The sequence below is a fragment of the Vicia villosa genome, linkage group LG6 (assembly GCF_029867415.1).
Source record: "Vicia villosa cultivar HV-30 ecotype Madison, WI linkage group LG6, Vvil1.0, whole genome shotgun sequence".
NCBI lineage: Eukaryota > Viridiplantae > Streptophyta > Magnoliopsida > Fabales > Fabaceae > Vicia > Vicia villosa.
The window spans coordinates 114,404,157-114,427,214 of record NC_081185.1 but is presented as its reverse complement, the minus strand read 5'-3'; the positions used below and the strand labels follow the sequence as shown (position 1 = coordinate 114,427,214).

The following is a 23,058-nucleotide window of genomic DNA, read 5'->3' as shown; positions in this document are numbered from 1 at the left end:
TCACTGATACAATTGCCTTAGAAAACACCGAAAAGTTTGAAATTTCCGGTAACAAATCTCGGAAATTCCTAAAATTTTCATGAATTTCTACTGAAAATTTTCTTAAAATCACCGGAAACTTTTACTATTTTGTAAAATTTCCGATAATCGCCTCCAAATTTTCAATATCGCCAAAAAATGGCGGATTGGGTTGACATTTCAAGCCCGTCGTTCGCCATAGCCCTCCCCGCCAAAACCCGCCTCTCCGTCAAAATCCGCTAAGTTAATTCTACTAATTCTAATTCTTGATGGTTTCATTTTATACATTTATTTATGAATATATGCAATATTTTTAAGTAAAATTTGTTTAAAAAAATGCTTTATAAAAAATGGTTATAAAAATAATGTGAAAAATCTAATTAAAATATAAAACAATCTATTAAAAAATGAAAAAATAAAAAACAAAAAAATAAGCAGGCAAGCCCGCCGCCCGCCAATCCGCCAGTTTGGCATGACGGACTAGGTTTTTATGTCTATTTCAATTTACAGACTTGTCTGCGCGCCCCACTCTTTTTTTTTTTTTTTGCGGGCATATGACGGAGCTGGGCGGACCACCCCTAATTTCAATACTCTCCTTTAAATTTTGTAAAATATTTAAATGTTTAAATTGAATATTTTAATCTTTTCATACACTTTGAGGGTATCAGATATAATTGTGGGTATGAGATATAATTTTGGGGTTGCAGGGTAATTTCTCCAATATGAGAATTTGTAATTTTGTAGAGTGTGGCTAAAATTTATGGAATATGAGAAACATTAAAAAAAAATTTAATGTTTGAAACTCATAGAGATTCCCCTGCCGTAAAAATGAACAGTTATTTTTTTCAGAATTAGTAACTTTTTGCCTATTGTAATTTTTAAATGTGAATATATTGAATTTCCTGCAGAAAAATGTTGGAATCTTATTTTTTTCCATTATTTATGGGACTTTTGTTTACATTGTTGAAAGGACATGCAATGAAGTGAATGACGATGATTTATCATCCACTCACCGTCCAAAACATCAACCCTGTCATTAGTCAAATCCATCTACGTACCAATATCATCCATAACATTGTCATCATCATCATCAACACTTCTACTACTTCACTTTCTTTCTACCTAAACCATCTTAATTAATTAGCATGCAAACAAATAAAATATAAATATAAAAAATATTTTTAATTAAATTTCCTTAATATATTATTAATGAGAGCAATGAGCATGTGAAAGCTCTGGACAGAGTTCAAATATTAAATAATAAAATACAAATTAATGTTAGATTAATATTTAATCACATGGCAATGCTGCTTTGTAACGTACATGTACAAATTGTGAGGTTGTCACTATTGTATTAAATTAAGATAAAATACAAAGCTAAGATGACCCTCCACCTATAAAAGTTTAAGGTGGTAGCTTAGCTTTTTTGTCTTAATGGAATAAAATAAAAGTGAAAAGGAATGAAAACTGGATTTCACTTTAATTGTACACCACTAAATAATAATAATAATAATTAATGTATTAAAAATTAAGCATAGATCTGATAGATAAGGCATGAACCACACCTTCAAAATAATCAAAAATATTATGATTATGATTCTATAAGCAGAAAATTCCATAAGCTATATGCTTCCAACCAACACTATGCATCAGAAAGTTCATTAGAAAAAAAAAAAAAGAATGATGATGATTTTGTTGATGATATTGATAGCTAAGACCGGCCAATATAACTGAATGGGACCTTAGAAATTCAATAATTCAATATAGATATGAGAAATAATGCATGGGACCATATAATTGGTCTGTGTGAGTGAGTGAGTGAGTTATCTTTTTGATATGTATATTTTGCATCATAGATGTAAGGAAAAGGTATAAGGTTTGTGTCCTACCCTGAGGTTTCACTAAACAACGTGATAGGGGTAACTTGCTTTTCAGCCACCAATGTCCCACATGACAAAGGACATGACAATTCCATATAATAGTATAAAGATACATTTTCTTTATCACATCAAGTGGTAGTGAGTGCCATAGAGATTGAGATTCTCCCATAATATGACCATTATAAAAACATATTTTAATATAGACGTCTTTGAATGCGTATAAAACGAGCTAGAACATACTGTGATCAAATGAAATATCTATTTATTTTATGAATAAACTGCGGTTAATCTATACATGACCTGAATCATAATTGATAGTCGACATTACAAATTTACAATCTCAAACTAATAATAGAAAGTTTTCAAATTTTAGTAAGAGTGCTATTTTTATAAATTTTCAAAAAATGTATATTTCTTTCTCAATTTTATTGGGTGGTTGACAATTGATTTCAGATCAGACGATCCGGATCGATTATAGTATTGATGCAATAGGCTAAAAAACACTTAATTATATTTTAAAAGGAGATTCAATATTCAACCCTAAAAGGATTTCAATGTTGAACCAAAATCTAGATAAAGTCTAATAAAAGATTGTTCAACTAAGATTGAAACTCAAATAAAATTTTTACTTTAAATAAAAAGTACACAAATAATTTAGTAATTATATTCATACAACTATTAAAGGGAGAACCAGTATCAATTACATTATCATTTCAAAACAAAATGGAATACCTCAAAATTTTATTCCTTCTCTACACATTACTTAATGGCTCAAAACAACTTAAAAGAAGATCACCACCAAATTATATACAATGAGAGTTTCTCTCTTCTTGGCGAAGTTCTCCTTTATATTGCATGTCTAGTATCAGAGTAAGTTTGTCGAAGTTATTTCGACAAACCCTGATACAAAACATGTACATATAATTCATCAAAGAGAATTTGATTCCCTTACAAGTTTGGAAACTCTTCCTCATATATCTTTCCATTTAGCAAATCACACAAGCATTGGGATTCTCTTCCATACTTTGAACATAATAATATGTTGTCATGTGAGGGTTATAAGCCCTATAAGCCTTCACCATTTCTAAAACAGGGTCAGGTGCTGGTGCTGGCTCTTTCTTCTTCTCCTCTTCTTTCTTCTCTTCTTCTTTCTTTCCCTCTTCTTTCTTCTCTTCTTCTTTCTTCGGTTCTTCCTTCTTTTCCTCTTCTTTCTTCTCCCCCTCCTTCTTTCCCTCTTCTTTCTTCTCTTCTTCTTTCTTCGGTTCTTCTTTCTTCGCCTCTTCTTTCTTCTCTGGCTCCTTTGCCGGTCCTACCGAGATTAAATCCGCTTGCCAATATTTTCGAAGCTTGCTCACTATTTTTACTGGATCCACAATTCCTACCACAGTTAGTTTCTTCTCCTTCATATCCATGGTGATGGCATCAATCCCTACATATATCATTACAAGATTTATTCGGTAAGTCTAAATTTTTTGAAGACCCTGTATAAATAATTTACCATGACAAAATAAATAAACTTTATTTAATCACAATTTAATCGTAATAATATTTTATGCTGAATGCAGTAGTCTGTTTTGTTCGACCTCAAAATCAATTCAGAGGACTATGCGACAGACAACATAGAATTTTTCATCAAAAAAGGATAACAAAATAGACAGCATTAAATTTTTCTTCTCCAAATTATATGAATCATATACTATATGTTTAAATAGTGATTTGTGATGTGTAGTAGATCAATCAATTTTTTTTATATACGAAAGTAGATGCAACAAACATGTTCCTTTCGAATCACGAAAACTCATTTCAATAACATTTTAATATAACAATGGGACAATTGTTTTTTTATGATGTGCTATCTGATAAGTCACTGTCTATTTAAGTAAAAAAATAATAATTAGAGATCAAAAGTAAAAGACAATTAGCATATTTCTTCATCCAAATAAAAAAAAAAATTAATCATGGTAAAATATTTAATTTGATTAAAATAACAATATAGTTTTCATCACCTACCACACTAATTAGTTACCCATCAATTCATTCTCCCACAACCAGATCTCAAAAATTTCTAACATTCCCTTTGATTTGGGTTTTCTTAAAAACAAAAAATTTAGGTATCACAACCATTTGAATAATGATTTGGTACCTGAAAGTGTTGAAACTGTCTTCAAGGCTTTCTGTTTTGCCTTATCATCTTCCAAATCTAATTTCAGCACAAATTTCTGCAATCATATAAAATCACATAATATAGTCACTTATTTAATTAGTCCTAATTCAAATATATAATTCTCAAGTAATAACAATATTAATTTACATAAGATCACATAGATATAACCCATAAACCATGAAAACCAGGGTAATTAGAGAAAGAGAAAAAGAAAAACATTAAAGTTTAAGGAGAATCTAAGTGATCAAGATTCTTGTGAAATATTTGGAAATAGAAAAATGAAAGAAAGAATAATAAAAAGTATGGAAAAGTGGGAATCATATACCTTCATTTTAGTGTTGCTATATGGATGTATGAAGATGAGAAGAAGAGAAACTTGAAAATGAGAGAAGTTAGAAAGAAAAATAAAAAAGGTAAGTGATAAGAGAGAAGAGAGAGTGGTATACGAAATCAAATAATGTTGAAAAAATATGGACACACTTTAATACCGATAAATGAGAATGAAAAAGGGTTTTGCAGAGTAGGAGAGAGAATGAAAAAGGTTGAGAGAGAAAAAAAAACATGCACTAGTACTATTATGTACAGAAGAAGACTATCTTTAAAGAGGGGAGATTTCCAAATATAAATTTTAAAAAATATATAAAAAAATTTAATTTTTTTTAGAAAATAATTTTAAATAAAATGTTAAAAGATTATTTATTACTTTTGAATTTTTAATTTTCATAATATTTTAAGAAAATAAAAAATATTTAAAAATTTATATAAACTCTTCAAAACTCCTTAAAATCATCTTTCAATACAAATTTCGAGTTTTCACAAATTAAAGATTTTTAGCTTTTAAGAATAAAAGCAAATTCTCAAAAATCCTCACGACTAAAATATTTTTATTTTTTCCACTCAATCCTCCCTAGTCCCTCCTCTCGCTCCCTCCAAACTCTCAAACACACGCTAATAATAATAATAATAATAATAATAATAATAATAATAATAATAATAATAATAATAGAGATTGATTTAAGATAAGTTACTTATCTATTATCAATTCTCTTCGCTTGAAAATGAAATAGGGTAATAAAACTATCATTTTCTAGTGACGCGTAAACGAGACGCGAAGATGTGTGGGCGTGTGACAAGTTGGTTAAGTGTCACCACCATTACCACAAGCTTAAACTAGTGGTTGTGGTTGTGTTTTTTTTCCCTTGGTTTAATTAAGATAATTAATTGCCTCACGTATTGTAAAATGTTAGGATGAGGAGGAATTTAGGTATGGACCGAAATGTTTGTTTTATGTTGGTGAATTGAAGGTATGAATAGTAATGTTGCTTGTTTATTCATAAAAGAAATGTTGGTTGTTTATAACATGTACATGTTTCTTGGTGAAATTTCTTTTCGGTTGTTTATAACATGTACATGTGTCCTGCTCAAATTTCTTTTTCGGTTGTTTATAACATGTACATGTGTTCCAAAATTATCAAGGAATGCATTTCATGTGCTTCTTCTGCCTCGACCTACTACACCATTGATATATTGATGGATATACTTCAAATCAGATTTCTATAAATTATTGTTTATACAATGATATTTACATTCTAAAAAACCCAACATATTATAGTATGGGGAAGGATTTGCTACCCCATATTATAAGGATTTTGGAATCTATGATTCTCACATGGTAAAAACATTAAATAACATATATTTATCCATGATGATATGACAACATATAGTAGAATAATCCTCCGAATTTTAATATATTTTTTTCTATCCTATTTTTTTAACAGAATTTTCTAACATTCACGCGGAAATTAGAGTAACTTTCCTTCACTCTCCAATATTAAATTTATTTTTTCTAAACTTTGTTTCCAATTTTCATACAATACATGACTCAGTAACTGTGTCTTTTTCTGGTGAGTACCACCATTGTCAACATCACACTCATTTTTGAACGTCGTCGTCGTTAATCGTAGTTACTTCAGCTCATTGTTATCATCAATGTCGCCACATATATTGTTGATTATCATTGTTGTCGTCAATCACTCACCATTATCGCCACCATATTCCTTGTTGATCGTCTTGCCGTCAATCGTCATCATTGTCACACTTTGCTGCCTCCTACTCTTATTATGGTTGTTTAATTTTGTTATCTGTTTTGTGTAAAATAGCTAACTTATTTATTGATTTGTAACAAAGGGCACATGTTATTTATTTTCCTCAAGGAAATCATGGAAATCGTTCCATTGTTTTTCTTGTGATTAAACTTTGTTTTCTCCAAATAGAAACTAAGAAGCTAGATTTTGTGTTATATGTGATATTAAATATATTATTAAATATGCTAATAAATTATTTTATTCCTTTATCATGTTTCTTTATTTAGGAGTATGATAAGAAAATGACATCTTCAAACATTGATCGGAAGCCAATGCTTGGTATGAAAGTTGATTCATCGGATGCAACTTATCAATTTTGGCCCATATATGGTAGGGATGCTCAAAACCAAACCAACCCAATAGAAAACCGCAAGCGAAACCAAACCAAACCGAAACCGCAAAAAACCGCATTTGATTCGGATTAGTTTGGGTCTTTTTTAACAAAACCGCACGGTTCGGTTCGGTTTGTGGTTTGTATTTTGTAAACCGAACCAAACCGAATCAAACCGCATTATGTTACAATCTAAATTTTACTTAACTCACATCCAACCCAAAATTAAACCTATTATACATTAGCCTTATGATTACGAACAATTTTCTCATCCTTACACATATAATTTCAGTTCCGATCTTCTCAAATCTCTAATAACATTATTTCACCTTCTTTGCCACATACATCTTCTCTCGTCTTCTATAATCTTTACTCTCCTATATTCTTTCTTTTTCACCTTCTCATTTTTATGTAAATGTTTCGTATTTCAGTTTCATTTTTATCGCACATCTTCTTCTCTAATCTCTCAACACTTTTTCTTTTTCTTTTTCACCTTTCAAGTATGGGCTTTGGTGTTAGGAAGCGCTATGTGAACAAGAATAAAAAACATGGATTTATATCATCGTGTAGGTTTGTTTGTTGCAAGGAATGGCTACGAAAGGCAGACAAGAGAGGTCTTTTTGTTAGAAACCGTAGAGTCAAGAACATAAAGGATTGCAAAGCAAAGGTTTATATTGTAATGAAGAATGAAAATCTTGTCATCCATGAATTTGTATCAAATCATAATCACCATTTACATTTACCATAAACAACACACATCCTAGCATCACATAGAAAGGTAACTGAAGTACAAGTATATGAAATTGATTTAGCTAATGACTCAGATTAAGACAGAAGTCAACTTTTCAACTTATGAGCACATTGAAAAGTATAAAGTTATTGTTCGGTATGTATTATGTGCTTTAAAAATCATTTGTGTGTTTTTATTTTTTTGTCAATTTGATTATTGATTGATTGTGTATTTGTAATTTGTATATCGTTTTGTTCATGTGCTTGTACGCTTTTATTGTTTCAATTTGATTGTAATCGCTTTGCCTACTATTAGTTTGTACCACTAAGAACCCTCTACATTTCATTAATTATATTCCCTTAATCCTTGTTGGTATTTTATTTTTTGAGCCCATGAAATTGCTATTTTGTCATTTCAACATGCGTAGCTTAAATCACAAGTTAGAACATTTAAATTTAGATGTTATGGTATTTGATTCGAATAATGTGTTATACCCGATTCGAATCACACACTTATGAAAATTGGAATTTTCCTCTGGACAGAATGATTTGAATCAAAAGTTGAACATGATTCGGAGCATAACCTCATTTGATTCAAATCAAATGCATATCATGATTTGAGTCATACAATTTTCAAAACACCCCTTTTGGGTCTGTCCAGATTGATTTGAATCACAAATCCTTCTCGATTCGGATCACGTATTTTAAAATTCAATTTTCCATCTCTCATTTAAATTGTTTTTTTTTTCTTTTGGTGAAAGCAACAAGAGTATGAAATCTATGGTAAAATCCATAGCGACAAAAATGTGATTTTGTCTTCTCTTCTTAGTGTGTTCATCCTTACACCATGAATATTTCTCTTCTTCAATAGAATAACTTTTTTTATTATAAATTCATGTCAAATTAAATCTCCTTTTTTGTTGCATCTTGTTCTTGTGCAATTTTTTGTTGTGTTTGAGTAAATAAGAGATGGGGAGTTAATTAATCTTGATGTATTATTCATGATTAATCAATTTTTATTGATAACAATCAAAGTCAAGACCCATTCATCTAGAAACTTGAGAGAACCTTGTGTGTGTGTGTGTGTGTGAGTTCTTCATTCACCTTCATCTAAAACCCTTGACTAATATCTTGTGTTTGTAGATTGTTTGTGAGATACTCTGGCCCTGTTCATCATCTTCATCCTTAGTCTTGTTCCATTATTGAGGGCCTTCATCTCTAAAGATTGAGTGTTGAGTGAGACTAATGGTACATTAGGATATCTAATTTTTTTGTGAAGTTTGTTGGTTGTAATAGGTGCATTGTTGGAGCGGTAAAGCGGCAAGCAACAAAATATTTTGAAGTTTTTATCCGGGAAATTATCGTCTCCACGGGGACTAGTGCATTGAACTTCCGTTCAACAGTTTCCATAGTTATGAGTTTGGATTGAATTTGTTAAAGATAAAAAATGGAAAAGTAAATATTAACACAAAAAGAATTCATTCTTTAGAGAGAAGAAACTATCAAGTATTGCATATAATCTACTCTTCACAAACTTAAACTTATTGACCGAATATACTCAACTTGTAACCTATCAATATTACCACATGTCAACAACACAACCCACAACATTATCTAAGTGACGATCTCTCAGACACCTAAACAACACATGAGAAATCCGAGCTTCCCGTAAATGTCGATCTCTCAGACAAACACGACCACTCAGACGCATTAAGCACTGACACTAAGTGATTATCAACCTAATCCATCTCTGCAATTAAGTTAATAGAAAATCATCCTAGATAAGCATTAGAGCCCTACATCTCTATAGCAATTGAAACACATAGCAACAAAGCAACAATCTAAGACAATAATCCATAAAAATATGAAAGCAAGCTTTATATAACATAATAGTCAACAAATATACATGAGATCAAAGTATATACATAACAAAACTCACAAAAGAAACTACAAAGAGAAGAAATGGAGAAAAACCCAAAAATCTCCCGGTTTGTCGGCTCCTATTGGTGAAGGATTCAACCCCGGATCATCTATTTGACAGCTCCAATGTGTTTTCTAGCATCATTCCACTCAAAAAATGATATTGGATTGATTGGAGCTCTAAAATATCCAACCATACTTGAAAAAATGATTTCCAACAACTTTATTGCGTTTTCTGCCGACACTGATTCGCCCGGCGACTAAAATGGTTCGCCCGGCGACTCCAGGCAGTAGCAAATCACATTTTTGGGCCAGTCGCGCTCGCCCGGCGAGCCTAATCCTTCGCCCGGCGAGTGACACCAGTAGCACAAAAATTCTGCACTATTTCGGCCATAACTTGAGAACCGTAACTCCGATTTGCGCCTGATTCGAAGCGTTAGAAAGCTTATTCAATGCTCTATCTAATAATGAATGAATGGAGACCAAATTGATGATTTTTATCATCCTTATTTTGAGCCTTAACCGCCGAATGAATTAATTCCGCCGCTCAAAATCGCGCGTTTGAAGCCGTGTCTTCGACACTTTATCGCTCATAGCCCAAATACGCAAGAATACCTACAAAAATAGTAGAAAACTATCAAAAAGTATAAAAGTGTATGAAAATATATCTATTCACAAAGTATACGTATTTATGCACAAAACGGGGAATTATTCAACGGTATTAACAAAAAGTATCGATAAGTGCCACTATTTACACACACAAAATAACGACTTTCTGGCACTCAACATGCATGTATCGTTTCTTGAATGTCATTTGGTGTTTATTTTTATTCGTCAAGAATAGAGTTTCCGTTATACTCCAAGGAAGACTTTGGTGAGATCTAGTATCAATTGTCTGCAAGGAGGGGATGAAAGTTATCCATGTTTGGTGGAATTGGAGAAAGTTGCTCGTAGAAAAGTTGGGAGTTTTCCAATCATTGCTTGGCTATGGCTATTGCTCAGATAAGAGATTGGTGGAATAAGGTGGATTGCCACATATGAATACTTGGAGCATAATTATTGTGTATAGCTAGGTTATTGGATAAAGATCTTTTAAAGATATTGTTTTTGTTAGCAGTTTAGTGTTTTCATCAACATGGGGGGATTATCGTGTGATAGTTTGTTGTAATCAAACTTATCAAATAATGGAAGATTGTGATTATTTTCCAATAGTTTTCAAAACCATTGAAGAGCGAAGTAGGCAATGTGAGGACGGTAGCTAAACCATTATATATCTTTTGTATCTTTTTTCCTCTTCCCTTATCTCCTTTAATTTTCTAGTATTCATTATTATGCTATTGCATTATTGCATTGATTATATGCCATAAAGGTTAGATTGTGCTTATAGTTATTTAATGTATAAGCTTAGGTCTATGGTGTATCAATCTTATTGAATCATCCTGAAGTCAATTATGCTTTGTTAGAAAATCCAAGTAAAGTGTTTTTAAATCTATTTATCTAAAGTAGATTGGATTGTCTTGTAAGTGATTTGTACTAGAATCAATCAAGCTCATGGTAACCTCATGTATTATTTCATATGTTTTGATTCATTGAGATGCTTCCCAGCTCTTATGTTTTTGTGTTTTGCTTTCGTCTTGTTAAAATCTTTGATTCCGTAAATGGGACCTAAAGTTATTTTTAAAATTGTCTGATTGGGAAAGGGTATATTCAACCCCCCATTCTATACATTTAGATATCCATATTCTTACACAGCATACACATGCATGGCATAGTTCTAATCTTGGATATACACATAGATATAAAAAACTTTCTCAGTGCAAGAAGGAAAATAAGTATGGTGTACGATGATGCAGGATGTCTTTCTCAATACTTTCAACGATAATTGTTAGAAAATCCATCTTCCTTCCATGCATATCAGATGTATATAGAAGAACAAATCACAAACATCTTATGGTGTGATGCAAATATGGTTTTAGACTACGAGTATTTTGGTGTGATGCAAATATGTTTTTAGACTATGGGTATTTTGGTGACGATGTGTCATTGGACACAACATATTGTACCAATCATGCCAATAGACCACCTGCTTTATTTTCTATTTTTAACCACTATAGAGGTTCAGTCATATTTGGTGCAACATTATTGTATAATGAGACAATTGACTCCTTCAAATGGTTGTTTAATACATTTTTACAAGCATATAACAACAAAAAACCAAAGATCCCGCAATGTCAAGGCATTTGTAAAAGTGATACCTGAGACTCATCATGTATTATCTACCTAATACTTGTTGCAAAATGGAATCAAACACCTTGGGAATTTGATGAAGGGTGGAAGTTATTTTTAAGAGATTTTAAGAAATGCATGTATAATTTTGATAGTGAAACATAATTTGAGGCAACTTAAACCGATTTGGTGAAGAACTATAACATTCATGAAAATAATTAAATCAAATATGTTTATGTTATTAAAATAAAAGGGACTTCGTGCTATATGAAGAAAATATTCACACTTGTCATGTGAAGTACTAAAGTTAGTGAAAGTCTTAATGCTCACTTCAAATCTTGTATGAAACCAGTTTGAGGAGAGGAGAGGAGATGAGTTAAGTTTTGATTATGATTCCTCACATAATCTTGCAAGATCAAAATATGAGATGTCTCCAATACTAATACAAATGGGAAAAGTATACACACGCAGAGTATTTAAGCTTTTTCAATATGTGTTTACCTTATTCTTAGCTTTAAAGATAGTAGAGAGAAATTTGTCTCACTCTTTATGGTCAACCATGAAGGATCTGGGAATGTATCATTTGACATTGATTCAACTTCCATTACTTGTAGTTGTAGAAAATTCTAAATATTTGGTGTACTTCATTCACATGCAATGAATGTGTTTGAAGTGAACAATGTCAAATTTATTGCTAAGAAGTATATTTTAAGAAGATGGACATGATATGCTTGTTGTGGCATTATGCAAGATTCTAGGGGGAATAGGTTGAAGGAGATCCAAGTTATCTACAACATGAAAACTTGGACAAGTTGTCTCTACATTCATTAGGGTGGAGACCTAGGCATAACCCAATAAAAAGTATCTCGAGTTTGTTGATGATAGTGTAGAAGTCATGCGTAAGAAAATCATGGAACTTCACCTACAACCTAGGTATGATGATAGTCATAACAATGATAATATGAAAATTCAATGTCGTGATGTTATGCAACCAAAGGGATCAAGAAATGACATGGCTTAAGGAGACAGAAACGATTTAAGAGTTGGGTTGAAATGCAACATGCTACAAAAAAAAGGGTTCCACCTAGAGGGAATTCATGCAATCGAGTATATTAGATATTAAAGTTGATGTATAGATCCTTGATTTAGTTTTATATGTATTATCATTGTTTTTAATTTTACCTAATTATTTGAGGAAAAAACATCTACAAATCAAATGATTGATGAAGTATCTTGTCCAGCACCTCCAGCTTATGATCCTCCACAAACACAAAAGGATCCATTTATTTTCACGATTTTTTTATGGTAATTTAGTTTGTATTTGAAAAAGAATTATCCTTATATTTACTTTATCTCGATGTTAGTTAACTTTTGTTATCATGTAGGCTCCCCTAAATTAAAGTGATGTGGAAACATTACCGTGAATGGAGTTGATTAATCACAAGTTATACTTTTATTATATCAATGATGTTTAGTACAATATTTTCCACTTTTCTTAGATCAACGTTATTTTGATATTTTAGAAGTTGTTATTATTGTTTAATTTTGTATATTATAAGTTTAGCAGTTCTTGTCGTTACAATATATTATTTTAACAATTTAGAAGTATATTACTTTAGAAGTATATTATCTTATTACAATATATTATACAATTTATTTATAAGTAGAAACATTCGTGTTTGTAAGCAGCAGCTACATTTAGCACATTTGTAAGTAGCTGCCACATTTAATGTTAGTACAAAGTGCACCTAAGAGGGGGTGAATTAAGTATGTTGAAATTTTCTTATCTTTAGAGATGATGTTCACTTTTATCTTGGTTAATGGATAGGTGATGAAAGTGGTAAAGTGCGAAAGTAAAGAACATCAAAGATTTATTGTTAGATCTGCCCAAACAAGACTGTAACCAAGTTATCAAGAACAATCCTCTTGAAATTTGTTCCACAAGAAAAGAAAACAATCATCTCTTTTCTTATAACCTTATTTCTAATAATCCTGGAGGATAAGTAAACATACCTAATATCAAACAATCCTTGATACTTAGTAATTTGTAACACAACAATAATTTATGCAAAAATAAAGTTTGTATAATGAACAAGACTTAATCAAATGATCAAAGTCTTCTTCTCTTTCAAATATGAAATATCAATATCATAAACTCTCAAAGTGCTCAATGATGCTTTTAGAATGATATGAATTTTTTTTCAAAAAGCATTTAAGTATGTAAATTTGTAATGAAAATTATGTAGAGAGTGTCAGTGCACTTGCCCGTTAGATGTTTTGCATGATGTTAAAACTAGGAAAACTTTAGCACTTTTTTACATTGGACGGTATCTCTGAGCCATCATGTGCACCTTTGCATTAGGAATCTTGTAATGCACTTAGAACATGTTTGGAAAATGTATCATGCATCGAGAATCATTTGCATAACATTAAAAATTAGTTGCAAGCTTTAAAAATCACTTTTTTCTCAAAACACTAGTACATGCGTCGACACATACATTGCATAGGTCGACAAATCATATGTTGCAATAATAAAGCATGTAGCTTCTGTTTCTATGTGCGGACTCATGTGTCAACACACGCTATCTATGTGTCGACACATACAACTTTTAGGTCGACACACGTGATGCATTTTTAAAGCTTGTAGGTCTATATGTCGACACATATGATTTTTAGATCGACATATGTGTTGCAGTTTAAATTTTGTAGCTTTGGTTACTCATAGGTCGACATATGTGTTGCAGTTTAAATTTTGTAGCTTTGGTTACTCATAGGTCGACATATGAACATATATGTGGTGACACATGCATTTACATAGGTCAATACATGACTTACATGTGTCAACACATGCTACTATTTTTATGGAAAAATGCACTTTTTCACATTTATAGGTTTCCCTTTTGCTACCAACTTGCACTACTATAAATACATCACACATGCATCATTTTTTATTTGATGAAACTATAAACACATATTAAGATTGCTCATCATATTTCACCTTGCATCTATGCATACATATAAACAATGTGCACATAATCATTCATTGTTTGGGTGCCATCTAGGCTTGGTTGATAACGTTCAACTTAGGTTGGTTGTAACCTAAGGTTGGGTTGAGAATCATAGGGGGTTTCATCAGAAAAACTATGAGTGTTTTTACTCCAATATCAAGGTGTTGATTTGGGTGTTTTCGACAAGAGTTACGCAATTGGATTCAATCGAGTGAAAGGCTTTGAAGAACGGAAGGTTCTTGCAAATGAGTAGCGTGAAACGGTGAATCAATTGGTAATATTTGGTGACAATAACTCACAATTTGGATTCAAACGAGTGAAAGTTTTGAAGAACAATGGTTTCTTGCAAAGGAGTAGTGAGAGACATTGAATCAATTGGTGTTTGTTGGGTGACTTGATTAAACTCAGATCAAGGGAAGAGAAATGCAAGGATCAACATCAAACACAGGGTTTCTAGGGTTGGATTGCTTCACACATCTTGTAAACAATTTTTTTGCATAGTAAGATTGATATCCTAATTCAAAATTGGAATTGGGGGTATACATAGTTGTAGCGAGGATGATTTGTGAACTGTCTAAATAACTCCTCGTGTCCTCTCTCTCTATCTCTTTATCTCTTGCATTTAAATTTTCATTATCAAATTGTTAAACACATTAATTGACTGATTGATTCATAACGATTTTCCGTTGATTGTTAAAAGCATTATTGATTTGTTGATTGCCTTACAATCAAATATATTGTAAGAGGATTTTGATATCAACAAACTTAAAAGGAAAATCCAAAAATTTCATTGCACGCCAAGTGTTCGATAATTTGACACCTTGAATTTTCTATTAATTTCACTAGAAATTGGTTGCTTATGTGATTTCATTAGAACGGTTGATTGAGAATTTAATTGGTTAATCTTTGTATCATTATTATCCTCTACTAAAGGTTGTGGGCATATCTAAGGTTCCAATAACTGATTCGATTTAGACAACTTTCGGACTAAACACGATACTTCCGATAGCCATAGATTTTAACGTGTCTAAACCTTTAAAAAAATCAAATTTGAATTTAGGCATCTATTCACCCCTTCAAGATAAGTCGTAGTCTAACAGAGAGTTTTGTAGAATTTTGACTGAAAGAGGTGTTATGAAAACTAGAGTGTTTTGTCTTAAATACATCCTAATAAACCTCTATGAATTAACGCAAAAGTTTGAGACATTTTCATGAAGGTTTGTAATAGTTTAGAATGATAATGGTTCATGAAAAGACATAATTTTGAATTTTGTACAAGACTTTTTAAGTTGGTTTAAACCGTCACCTGATTTAACAAGTTCTCAACATTTTTTAAATTTCAAATTTAAAATACTGTTTCGGATTGGTGCAAATTGTGGTGGTTTTTATGTGTTGTTACGACGGTTCAGAATGCAACAATTTACCAAAAACAGAATGTCTTAAAATGCCATAATTTATCTTTACCAAACCTTATCTTTGGTAAACCAACGAGTAGACCACGTTTGGCTAATTTATTTAAATGTTCCATATGAATATGGGTTACCCTTTTATGCCAAAGCCATGATTCATTCTTGTCTACCATGAGACATTTTACTTTCAAAGTTAAATCATCTAAAGACATCATAAAAATATTATTAATTCTTTTACCTTTGAGTTTTACCTCATGGGGGTCTTCACTTCAATCAAACATTCATCTTTAGTGAACTTAATTTTGAAGCCTTTGTCACAAAGTTGACTTATGCTTAAAAGATTATGTTTTAGTCCTTCAACATAAAGTACACATTAAATAGTTGTGAAAGGTGGTGCTCCAACTTTTCCTATACCAAGAATTTTTCCTTTATTTCTATCCCCATAAGTGACATAACCATTGGCCTTAAGCACTAGAAAATTTTTCTTTTATTATGTCTTATGTCATATGCTTTGAACAACCATTATCAAGATACCATAGATTTGAAGTGGTCTTCAAGCAAGCCTACAAAATAAATTAAGCATTGTTAGGTACCCATCATGTCTTGAGTCATTCATAATTAGTTCCTTTTTTGACCCACACATAATGTCCACTTGCAACACTAAAGTTTCTTACATAGCCAACATTATTTGTGTGACCAACAATACCACAATAGAAACATGTTAGGTCCATGGTTTATGATTGACATAAATTTTACTAAAACATGGTTAACTGATGTTGAGAAAGATGTTGTGACATCTTGATCAACTGTCATGACAGGTTCTGTTGTCATGTGTTTTTGACAGATGTTGTGACTTGTTATACTAGAACATCATGACAATACATCTGGTTTAAATCCTTGAATATTTGATTGAAAAATATGAGATTCTGGAAGATTCTAGTACTCATATAGGCACAATCGATCAATGATATTTTAGGAACAATGCATATTTGATTTGGTTTCATAAAAAGGATCTTGGAGATATTTTAGGAAACTTTGAAGATTTGTTCCTATTTTTGTGTAAAGATCTTGCAGCTGATTTAAAAGTAGAATATTAGATTTGATTGAATAGTCCAAGCCCTTATTGCAAGAGTTTATGAATAAGGACTTGCTAAAACTAAAATAGCAAGCATTCACAACAAGAAACTGTGGGTGCAAAATAAGGATTTAGGGTTTTGAGAGTACTTCAAGTTCTCTGTGTTTTGTGAATGTCACTCATGTATTTTTTTATACATAGAGGTAGACTGGTTGTTCTCACTCATGAGCTTTTAAGTAAAGAGTTAAGTATTTTTCATTGTTCTCACTCATGAGCTTTTATGTAAAGAGTTGAGTATTGTTCTTAGTTGAAGCTTTTAAGAAAAACTAAATATTGTTTATTGGAAGTGTAATATTTTGTTATTGTCACTCGTTTGCGACTGTTTTTGCACTGAGGTAATTGGTAGGAAGTGAGAGGGGATCTCATATCTATAGGGTTCTAGGTAGAATTTGCACAAGATAGTGATTAGGAGATAAGTTGTAAACTAAGAGTGTTTATGCTTTAAAATATCACCAATAATCTAGATCTCGACCACTATATGCATACATTTCTCCACCCTCTTATCTTAAGTTAGGATCTTTTACAAAACAACCATTTGTGTACAAAATAACCTTAAAGTTAACCTTGGCATATACAATAATAAACTTACGGTCAAAAAATTTCAAATTAGGTCAAAGGTAAAAATATGGTCAAATACGGTACAAATATAGTATTAAGTATATGTAGATGATGAGAACGGTATATACAAACCGAAAACACAATACGACATTCATAAAACCACAACCATTTAATAAACAAAGTGAGAAAGGCACAAACATACAAGTCGCCGAGATGAAATTTCGAAAGGAGATCACCACTGTTGTCTTCACCTGGAAGGGAAAATTGATCCAACAAAGAATCTCGCATGCAGAGGGTCCACCGAAATAATGCACGAGCTGCAATTGAAGGTGTTCATAGTTCTAGGTCAAGATAACAACGAGGTAGAAGAATGTGTTTGTTTCTAAAAGTGTTTCAAACATTTTGACCTTCAAACTCACTAAACACAAGTTTTAAGTCCCTCGCTAGCAACTCAATTAAAAGAATTCCACGAATGCATTGCCACGTAAGCCTTCGTTAGTGTAAACTAACGAGAGAGATTAAATATATGGACCGAAGAGTTTATAAGGTCCATTGTTTGAAGGAAAAATTTAGAAGGACTAAAATGAAATTTGACATATTTATAGGGACTAAAAACGTATTTAACCCTATTATTCTTGTTAGAAAAACTGACATAAAGAAACATAATAACAACATAAGAAGTTATTTTTATTTTTTATATAAAAGTTGATAATAATAATAATTGTTGGGGTTGGTTGAAAATATATATGTTGAAGAAGTCTAACATCACTTAGTTTTGTGAATGAAGAGGGAGTTCAAGACTATATATAGGATACAAGTTCTTTGAAGGCCCACATGGCTTAGCTTTGTGAGCGAATAGGGAGTCCAAGGCTATCTATAGGATTCAAGTTTTTTGTTACAAGATATACCAGTCAAAAGCACATTAAACTCGTATTTAACTTTCTTTGTTCTCTTATGCTCTTGTATAAGAGTGTTGTGAGATGTAGCTAAATACTTGTTTTGGAGGGTGTGGGTGTACTAGGGGCTTGGGTTAGTTGAGGGTAAATTATATGCTGTAACACTTTTCACATAGTGTTATTCTCTGGTTGTCTATTGACATCGGGCGTGAATTTTTCTCCGGTGTTGGAGTTTCTACGTTAGTCTCTTGTGTTCTGATTGTTTTCCTTTTTTTTCTCTATGCCTTGTTTGTTTTTTTCAACAACGCTCTTGAAGCGAAGCATTTTCTACATGGACAACGAGAAGTAGGAGGAACTAGATTTGAGAGCTACGGGTACAATTTGCATGTATTTGCCAAAGAATATTCATGCGAATGTTCTTGGTACGTCGTCAGCCAAAGATCTTTGAGAGAAACTTGAAGGGCTATATCAAGGAAAGGGTATATCAAATTGGTTTTTGTTGAAGGAGTGGTTTTAAGGGTTGTGTATGGATGAACATACAAAAGTATCTGATCATCTAAGTGTTCTAAATGATATTGTTTCTGAATTAAAAACTATTGGAGTCAATGATGAAGATAAAGCTTTGAGACTCATATGGTCTCTTTCATCTTTCTATGAGCATATTAAACCTATTTTTCTATATAGGAAGAAAACTTTGAGTTTTGAAGAAGTTGCTAGTAAAATTATTCTTGAAGAAAGAAGATTGAAGGGTGAGGATAATACTTCATCAAAGTCAGTGTTGGTTGCTAGAGGAAGGCCTTATGTGAAGAAAAACAATCCTTCCATCTATTTTCTCTAGCCCAAACTACACAACAGAATTTGTGATTGTAGTTTAATAACTCTTTCACAATACTACCTTTCTTTTTTGATGTGGAAGATCAAACAAAGCTGCAACCACAAAGCATACTAAGAATTATCCTCGGATCGAACCAGAAGCTCTGATACTAGTTATTGGGAAAGTCCAGGGGAGTCAGGAGCACCAACGAGATCAATGCTTCAGGACAACGAGAGGGGGGCACTACATCTCAACCAAAAACCTTAAGGTTTAAGGTAAATGAGTTATCTCTCTTATAAATCCAACATTTCACTCATTCAAAGACAATGTGGGACTTTAACCACTAACACTTGCACCCAAATTTCTTCTCCACAAGTATGTGTCCACCATATCCTATAACAGGATCTAATACCGGATCCAGCTCTCGCTACCCTACCAAGTCGAACCATAGCTCTGATGTCAATTGTTGAGAAAAAACTAACAAAGCATAGAGAAAAAAAGAGGAACACAATCACAACACAAGAGATTAACGTAGAAACTTCAAAATCGGAGAAAAAACTACGCCTGTTGTAAATAGACAACCATAGAATAACACTGTGTGAAAATGGTTACAACACACAATTTACCCTTAACTAACACATGCCCTCGGTACACCCACACCCTCTAAAAAAAATATTTAACTAAATCTCACAACACTCTAATACAAGAGCATAAGAGAACAAAGAAAGTCAAATACAAGTTTAAAGTGTTTTTTACTGTATATCTTGTAACGAAGAGCTTGAATCTTATATATAGTCTTTGACTCCCTCTTCATTCACAAAATTAAACGACGTGTGACTTCTTCAACAGGTATATTTTCATCCAACCCCAACAATCTCCATCTTGATTAAAAATAATACATAAATTTTTATTGATTTTACCCACAACCATACTCCATCATAAAGAGTATCAACATGTATGATTTCAACCAATCTCAATAAAAAGTGCACTCAAATTTAATTTTGTAACAATGTTAAATATTTTAACATAATATTTTTTTGCCTATTATATTCTTCGATTAAAATATTAATTAATCTATAAAGTTATGCATAGATGATATCCAAATTATAAATAAAAATTATTCATTATAATACTTATAATTATTAATGATTCTTCTTTATCAAAAACTAAAAATTGAATGAATTTCATCATAATCTATACACGTTGAGCATCAAATAGAAATTTGATAATGCCACGTCTAGTGGGTCCAATGACGGTGCCAGAATGAGAGCTTTGTCGTTTTCACTTTTCATTTGTCGTAAACTACAGTATCGTATACAGTACTTAGAGTGGCATGTGGGCGCGTGGAGAAGAATTCACGTGACGTGACGAATTGGTCGCTGTATGGGCCCCACTGTTGAACCTCCGAATTACCGTAGCGGTTTTTCACAAATTTGGCGGCTGCGGCGGTGGGCGCCGTAAATATTTGACGCCGGCTGCTGGTGTTAGGCATAATGAAATGCATCAAATCCTTTTTTTTTCTTTGGTAAATGCACTACAGTTTATTTGTTGTTTATTATCAAATGATGATAAAATAGTTAGAAAAAAAATATAAGAGGTAGTTGGAAAGTTAGTTACATATAGTTTTCAGTTAGATGGTTGATTAATTTGGTTTTACAAGTTAAAATTCAGTATGTTTGTAACATGTTAGTTATATTGTACCATCGTATTTCTCCATACTCTTGTATATATTATAATGATTGATGAAAGAATGAACAAGTGAAACATTTTCATCTTTTTCTGTTTTGGGTTCATTGATTATGCTTGAACTTCAACATTGATAAAATGATGTCACTCGCAAAATCATTGTAGTTTTTTTTTTCAATCTTCATTTTTCTTTAATTTTTATTTTTATTTTTTGCACATCTTCTTCATCTTTCTTTGGTTGTGCTTCTATTTCGATCTTTGATCATGCATCCACATGCTAATCAACCTCCAATTTGAGTTTCTAATGGTGATATTGATTATGTTTACCACATCTATCTAAGTGAAGGTCCAAGTTCCACGAAGCACACACCTCTATTGAACGAATCCAATTATCTGTCATGTTCATACTCAATGCAAAAGACTCTTGGTGCTAACAACAAATTGTCCTTTATTGACAAATTCATTCAAGTTCCCAGATTTCTTGATTTCATTAGAGTTGCATGGAAGCGTTGCAAATATCTTGTTCCTTTGGAGATTCTTAATTCACTCACTGAACAATTTCTCAAACAATCATATTCCTAGAAAATGCATCAGATGTATGGACTGATCTCAAGAAACCATTTTCCAAGGCTAATAAAATTTACGTCACCGATCTTCAAGCTAAGATAAATAATATAAAATAATGTTATAAATATGTTCTTGATTACTTTACTGAATTGTGTGGATTGTTTGTTCCATGGTTTTTGTAGTTGGCATAATTTTGCTAAAACATGGTTCTTAACTGATGTTGAGCAAAATGTTGTAACATCTTGTCCTACTGTCATAACAGATTCAACTGTTATGTATTTTGACAGATGTTCAGCCAGATATTGTGACATCCTACACCAGAACATCCTAACAGTTAAGAATGTTTTTTTATTGAAAGATTTGATTGAAAAATATGAGAATCTCGTATATTTAGGTAATCATTATAGGCACAGGCAATCAAGGAGGATTAGGAAAAATACAGATGGATCTCAGTTTTTAGAAAAAGAATCTTTGAGAATTCTTTTAGAAAATTAAGATTTGATTTGATTTGATTTGATTTGTTCATAATATATCTTGCAGTTGTTTTTAGAAAGGAGAAGATTGGATTTCTTGTAGAGTCCAAGCCCATACTGCAAGAGTCTATAAAAAGGAACTTGAGAAACCTAGTTTTGCAAGCATTCACCCAAGGAAAATCGTGAGTGCAACAAGGGTTGTTGTTTTGGGAGTCTCTCAAGTTCTTCGTGTGTTCTTTTCTTTTGTGTCACTCATGTATCTTCTAATACATTGAGGTGAGCATGTGTTCTCACTCTTGAAGCTTTTAAGCAAGAGAGTTGAGTATTGTTCTTGATCAAAGCTTTTAAGCAATATCAACTATTGTTCTTAGTTAGGGTGCTTAACTAAGTATTGCGTATTGGAAAGTGTAATCTTTCTATATGGGTTTCCTTGGTCACAGAGTGTGTGACTGTTATTTATCACTACGCTGATTGAAAGTGGGATGTCAACTTCTCAGGTCTAGATGTCAATTTCTAGGCAAAAGTAGCACTCGGTAGGGATTATGCAAGAAGTTGTAAACTGAGACTTTTTAGGCTTTGAACTAGTACTATTAATAATGAATTTCCTTCTTGGCTTGGTAGTCCCTCTGATTAGGTGATGTTGCACTGAATTGGGTTAACAATTCATTGTGTTATTTATCATTCTGCAATTTATTTTCAGTTTTGATAAGTGTGATGTAAGTCAGCAGATGTTATAACAGTTGTCTTGATATTGAGTGTTGTTGGGACATCTGTCTTGACATCTGTTGTAAGTGCCAAAATTTCGATTGGCATCAGAGCAGTCAACTTATTCCGTTTAATAGGTGAGCTCTAGGGAGAATAATTTCGGTACTATGGATAAAGAAGGAGGATAGAACAACACACCACATATGTTGGATGGATCTAATTATGACTGGTGGAAAGTCAGAATGGTGACTTTTCTAAAGTCCATGGACATTAAAGCTTGGAAGGCTGTTTTAAAAGGATGAGAACATCCTGTTGATAAAGATAAAGAAGGGAATGTGTCCTTAAAACCTGAAGAAGATTGGTCTGATGAGGATGATAAATATACTCTTGGGAGC

At 32.1% G+C, this 23,058-nt stretch overlaps 1 protein-coding gene across 1 annotated transcript; it reads right to left on the bottom strand.

Annotated features, from left to right (window-relative positions):
• Positions 1 to 2,540: 2,540 nt before the first annotated feature.
• LOC131609656 (heavy metal-associated isoprenylated plant protein 39-like) lies at positions 2,541 to 4,593 on the bottom strand. Its single transcript, XM_058881429.1, has 3 exons — positions 4,388 to 4,593; positions 4,042 to 4,117; positions 2,541 to 3,327 (listed from the first exon to the last, which is right to left on the bottom strand). The coding sequence occupies exons 1-3, from the start codon at positions 4,391 to 4,393 to the stop codon at positions 2,885 to 2,887; spliced, it is 525 nt and encodes a 174-aa protein (XP_058737412.1). The 5' UTR covers positions 4,394 to 4,593; the 3' UTR covers positions 2,541 to 2,884.
• Between the last annotated feature and the right edge of the window lie 18,465 nt (positions 4,594 to 23,058).

What these genes read in the sequence shown, in the direction of transcription:
- LOC131609656 (XM_058881429.1), bottom strand. An exon ending in GACAGTTTCAACACTTTCAG is followed by an intron (nt 3,328 to 4,041) that starts GTACCAAATCAT and finishes TGATATATGTAG; the next exon opens with GGATTGATGCCATCACCATG.